Source organism: Arachis ipaensis, chromosome B07 (genome assembly GCF_000816755.2).
Source record: "Arachis ipaensis cultivar K30076 chromosome B07, Araip1.1, whole genome shotgun sequence".
Classification (NCBI taxonomy): Eukaryota; Viridiplantae; Streptophyta; class Magnoliopsida; order Fabales; family Fabaceae; genus Arachis; species Arachis ipaensis.
The window spans coordinates 67,247,176-67,252,990 of record NC_029791.2 but is presented as its reverse complement, the minus strand read 5'-3'; the positions used below and the strand labels follow the sequence as shown (position 1 = coordinate 67,252,990).

The 5,815-nt window shown below is 35.9% G+C and overlaps 1 protein-coding gene across 2 annotated transcripts; it reads right to left on the bottom strand.

The window, feature by feature from the left end:
- LOC107609146 (squalene synthase) lies at window positions 1,115–5,476 on the bottom strand. Of its 2 annotated transcripts, XM_016310993.2 has the most exons (14): window positions 4,972–5,474; window positions 4,844–4,886; window positions 4,632–4,721; window positions 4,397–4,472; window positions 3,912–3,981; window positions 3,521–3,664; window positions 3,328–3,432; window positions 2,974–3,120; window positions 2,782–2,857; window positions 2,470–2,558; window positions 1,769–1,860; window positions 1,638–1,683; window positions 1,493–1,562; window positions 1,115–1,415 (listed from the first exon to the last, which is right to left on the bottom strand). In XM_016310993.2, the coding sequence occupies exons 1-14, from the start codon at window positions 5,164–5,166 to the stop codon at window positions 1,408–1,410; spliced, it is 1,251 nt and encodes a 416-aa protein (XP_016166479.1). In that variant the 5' UTR covers window positions 5,167–5,474; the 3' UTR covers window positions 1,115–1,407. The 2 variants fall into 2 exon arrangements, with proteins under 2 accessions (XP_016166479.1, XP_020961614.1); XM_021105955.1 differs by lacking the exon at window positions 3,328–3,432 and having other exon boundaries at window positions 4,972–5,476.

Sequence of the window (5,815 nt, the reverse complement as noted above, 5' to 3'; positions counted from 1 at the left end):
TAGATACAAATTCAAAAACTTGTTGAACCTGGTCTAATGGATGTTTCTCATGACCATCCGCTGTGTCAATTGCCCCTACTTGGTCATCCATAGATGCTGAGGTAACCACGGTCGTGCTATATTCACCTGCGACATGCCCAAAGCAACTACACTTATTACAAATCAATTGTAAACATTTCATAGTCGTTCATAATCACTCTCCGAACAACCGCCAGCCCCAAACTCACTTGAACACAAGCCCAAGCAAATTTGGCTCTCTCCGCAGACTTAGTTGCAAGGTCTACCTTGACTGATTTACCTACCATGGAGGCAATACGCATCATGGCTTTCTCATGGTAATACCATATACTCAATCCCCCAATTCTTATCCAAGCCATAGTGTTCCCAAAGGAGACCTCACATGGTTTAAAATCCAGAGACCATAGCTTAACTGCGATGTAATGACCTAATATCATCCATGGATCTCCTAATAAAACCTTCTCCATATCTTCTTTGAGATTAAATTTAACGAGGAAGTAATCGAACCCAACATCCAAAACTTTCATAGACACCTTTAAGCCTCTATATCCCTTTCAATTTATGCACCAAGGCCATATAACTAAAGTGTTTCCGAAGAATTTTAATCACTATGGCCTTCTTATAAAGTTCTGATAGAGCGTTCCTAGCTTCTTCAGTAAAGCTAAGCTTCAGAGGTGTTAGATCACCTTGTTTTCCCATGACTACTACCATCGTATCACCATCCAAGACATCAACCTTGCCAAGCCCCAAGGTTTCAAAAGACCCAATCACCTTATCGCAGAACGAAACCTTATGAGTCACCCTAGCACTACCCTTACGTAAGTCCTCCTTGTCACCTTAAGTAACCCTCTGCGCATTCTCTCCCGTAATCTCCTTGATTAGTAAAGCCTCACCGTGTTCTTCCCTCAGACACTCCACCCAGCTCTCACCAGTCACTCCGTGGCTCCATCGCCCATGTTGTACTCTCCCTAAACCTATGTGAAGTGAGTACGTACTCCTAACCGATATTTATGTTATGAAAAATAGTGGAACAACATTTATTTAAATACACAAATATAATAGCTTTTATATTTATGTAAAATCTGCTAATATAGACAAAAAAAATTATTTTGGCTTCTATAAATAGAGAATGAAACAATCTTACACATTATACAATAAATTTTTATATACGAAAACTTTTTTAAATTAAAAATAATAATTATTATTATCAACAGATAGGTACCAATAAATTTTTATAATAGAACGATAGTTGGCCCGGGAATAGCCCGGGTTTTACACTAGTATACAATAAATTGCATGTATCAAATTTCACAAGCTTGTAAACCCATGTCCCGTTGAACGCCAAGTGCTATGATTTGCATTGCTAACGTGCTTAGAGAGGCAGGAAAACTAGGATACTACAGAAACAAGAGGAGAACAATTATAGTAGGAGATAACAGATTACTCTTGCAGATCTATTATTGATTGAACTTACGCTCGTTATTCCGGCGGTTTGCTGAGAGATACGCAAAAATGATGGGCAAGAAGATCAGAAGTATGAGAATCTGCACCGAAACTTTATAAATCAGCGTATGTTTGAGAAACGTAATACAAAGTTGGGAAAACAATGAATAACTTACAATGGTCGAGCTGTAGCTGGCTTTATTTGGCAGTACGTATAATTTCCTGATTAAAGAAAATGAAAACTTTCAGAATGTCAAACAGTTAATGGTGTAAATTTATTTTTGAAATTACAAGGACATGTGCATACCTTTTACTAAGGAGACCAGATTCCCTGCAAGTTTTCTGTATAGCTTCCAGCCTGCTCAATGTTTTTGCCGCATTGGGATCATTTTGGTCAACCTACAGTAGAAAATACTCAATTTTTTAGAAATTATCCTTGAAACTGACAATTAGCTTTGCTGCGATGATATGTTCAATGATATCTCTAATTTAAAATTTTTTAGATTTGACATTCTCATTTTCTTTGGGATTAGGGAATGAATGGGAGGATCTATTACTGCTTTTGAGGGAAAAGGAGTAATGGCACCTAGCCACAGAAAAAATTAGGGGGTGAAGTTAGTCACGACCAAACTTCACAAGAGTAAGTTATCGTTTTCTACCTTTCTTGTTGCAACAGTTTTGGAAAACTGTTATCTATATTTTTGTGATGGAGTTTTCAAATAAGGCCTACAAAATGCAATTAACTGTTGAGGAGTTACAGGTTATAACATTTCAATTACTACCACTACCCTTTCTTTAGTTAAACGGGAACATGGAATTTATGTATATGAGAATTTGTATGAAACGGATTCTACTTATTAGATACTCTTTTTCCATCCTCAAAGCAATTTTACCAAAAGTTCATTTGCCACATTATCAGGAGTAAAATGTTCCTATTAGTAGCATCTACATTTATGAGAAGCAAAAGTAATCACAGTTTGAGTCTTTGAGACAATGCATCCACCATACCTTGGACTTTATCATACAGGAAAAGTCAAAGAAAGAACCATAGACATCAGCCATTGTCTTTGTTCGGTCAATCACCTTTGCAGTTAGACCTATAAAACAACCAAAATAGAGAGATGACAACAAATGAACAAATATAGAACACTGCATTTATGAAATCCATGTCAAACAGATTCCATGAAGTAAGTTTTGAGAAGACTGATTCACATAAAATAACTTGGAATGCTGACCAGTGCAATTAAGTATCTTTAGGACAATAAGCCTCAAACCTAAACTGTAAATTATGAAAATTAATATCTAAATTCATCCATTTACCACGCCTCATTTTAACTACTCCTCTGAAGACTTCAATATTGTTGTAGCATAATGCCAGTGTTCCAATTGCCATGACCTATCAACAGGTTAAAAAAAAATCTAAATTACATAGCATACTATGCATAGTTCAAGCATAAAACTCGATAATGAATAGCACATATACCAGAAACAAATTGGGGGAAAGTGAAGCACCTGGGGAATAGCACAAAAACGAAATATAGATAAGTCTCTTAAAGCAGACATGTATTTTAAGCAATCTTCAGCATGCAGCAAAGCATTAGTGACCATGTCATTCAAGCATTGCACTGCTTTAACTGAGTTCTCCTCATACTTCAAATCCTGAATCATCAAATTTAAGTTTAACAAAGGAAAAACTTAAGGGGTGAAAAAAAAACAGCACATGCAAACTCAATTCTTGAAGAGTGCATAACATGAGTATGATGTGAACTTCTTTTTAATCAAGAACTTCATCTAAGAAACATGAGAAGGGGGGAAAATATAATAATTGTTTATGCTAAACTAATGTGAATTCTTGTCAAGCCAAACCTCAAGTTTGTCTACGTATTTACTCCAGATCTGCCGAGGCCAAAACATGCGTGACTTTGGGATCTCATTGATGTCTTCAAGATAATCTCTAATGATGTTTGTTTTCTACAATTCCAAATTCCCTCAAGTGAATTGTGCAAATAATTGAATAACTACAAACATGCTGACTGTCTAAATATAATTATCATGCTACCTGAAGAAACAGACCCATTGAATTGGAAAGGTGGTCTGGAGCCAAATCTTCTGAACCAGAGGCATGGAAAAGCTTAGATAAACCTAACCCAACAAGTCCTGCCACATAATGACAATATTCATCATAGTCATCAATTGTTTCTACCTGCAAATTTTTATCATCAAAATGTAAGTACAGCCAGACTACAAGGGCACTTGTTAAGGTAACTTATATTAAAAAAATTGAAGCTTTTTATACAAATAAATGATTTGGAAAGTAACAAAACCCTACTTTTTAAAATGCAGGATATAACATCCTAGAAGTCAAATGTCAATTATATTGATGTAACTAAACTATAACACATAAAAATGTAATATATATAGCAGGAAATGAGGAAGATGTGCAAACAAACCTCCTTGCAAATAAATTTGGCCATTCCTGCACCCATTCTTTTGGTAATATCTTCAATTGCTTCCTGATAGCTGCAGAGTAATTGACCAGTTATCCCGGTTATTAATTGTTTGCCAGAAGAATAAACCAGAGTCTTAACTCTTAATTATCAGATCCAATTATTTATAGAAATAAGAGAAACTATTAGGAACTCAGTACATCTTGATCCAAGCTAAGTATGAAACCGTTTAGTTTAACTGATTCCAAATTTTATCAATAAACACAGTGACAAATTAGAGAAACAGATCCTCTTTAAATAATTAAATACATCCTACGAAATACCAATTAGATTGTTGCTTATATTGGACAAACAGCCTAATAAGTAAGAACAAATCTAATCAATCACTAATACCAAGCACATGCTATAAACAATAAAAAAATAACATGGAGCTCCGTATATGCATGTCCATTAATTATACAAGGAATAGTGCAGGAACAAGAACTGACTTCCTTCCAAGTTCTAAAAATGCAGTAGAAACGTGATGAAACTGGTCCATGAGGATTTTGTACTCCTTTGTGCCACCTAGTCAAATAAATAAGAATTAGAATCAGAACGCAGGTCAAAGTGACATCCCTTGAGCCATGAGTTCCATGAAACCATTTTTCATCAGGTTAATGAATATATAGCACGCTCATGGAGAATCATGAAATAATTATCTCACAGTTAGGTACCTATACTTACATGAAAAGTGCCAATCACGATCATATACGTGACGATGAAATGCTATCAGAATTGGAACCTTCACATCCGTAGCTACGCTTGTATCATCCTCTGTCAATTAGGAACGTACAAGAATTCCAAGTCAAATTAATTCTTCGTTTCGAATTCGGCCATAGCAACAAGATCTAGAGAAAGCTTGAATCATGTATCTATTTTCGTCAAGAGGAACATACCGACGGTATCTAGGGCTCGAAGAACCAAATAGAATATGCAAACCTGGTGCCAATTAATTAAATCAAGAGTTAAACGGCGTCGTCAGGTGAAGCGGAGAAGAAGAAAATAGGAGAAGAAAGAAACGAACGGCGTTACGGAGGTCAGTGTCAAGCTGCTGAATGACGAGAGCGAAGCTTCTAGAAACCTTCTGGAGCATAGTGTAGCAGAAACACCAGTGAGGCTGTGGAGGGATCTGCTTCTCGGCGTGCCTCATTGCCATCTTCAGCTTCACCAGCGGAAAAAGGTCGTCAGGGTGTTTCATAACCGCTCCCAAACTCCCCATTGTCCCTCACTTTTCAAATTCAGTTCAGATTCAGATCCAGAATTGAGCGCAATGCAATGTCTTTGTGCCCTCACAATAAAATGTTGTTCTACGCCGAGAATTCTTCTTATTACTCTTGCGTTGCGTATGACCTTACTGTTTGGTAAGTGACTAAAGTGGGAATATCTTAAACTCCTATGTTGTGATGCAATTTGCAAGCAACAAACACAATGGCACAATGCTAATAATTGTGACTCGTGACTCCTAATTAACTTTAGCCAGCGTTGTAATTTCGGTCACCCCCTTTTATTTGTGTGATTGTGTGTGGGTGTTTGACTGCTTTCTGTTTTCTTTGGGGTGGCTATATTTATATTTTTAAATTTTATGCGTGCAACGCGAGACGCGCGTGCCTTGCTCAAAGCGTGCACTTGCATTCATTTTTTAGTAAATTCAATCTATGGTTCATGGCTTCATGCTATATTATACGCTCATATTTTTTACTTTTTTGTTAACAAAAAACCACATAAGTTTGATGTTATTATTATTTATCCTTATTATCCTATCCTGTCGTATTCTATATTTATTTTTTTGTATTTATATTTAAAATATATTTTTTTATTTATGTGATTATACATATATTTGATGAATTATTTTACAAAATTTTTGCAAA

Coding starts and splice junctions, on each gene's coding strand:
- LOC107609146 (XM_016310993.2), bottom strand. CDS start 5,166: ATGGGGAGTTTGGGAGCGGTTATGAAACACCCTGACGACCTTTTTCCG. Junction 3,665..3,911: donor CCAAATTTATTTGCAAGGAG/GTTTGTTTGCAC, acceptor AAAAATTTGCAG/GTAGAAACAATTGATGACTA. Junction 2,559..2,781: donor AGTAGTTAAAATGAGGCGTG/GTAAATGGATGA, acceptor GTTGTTTTATAG/GTCTAACTGCAAAGGTGATT.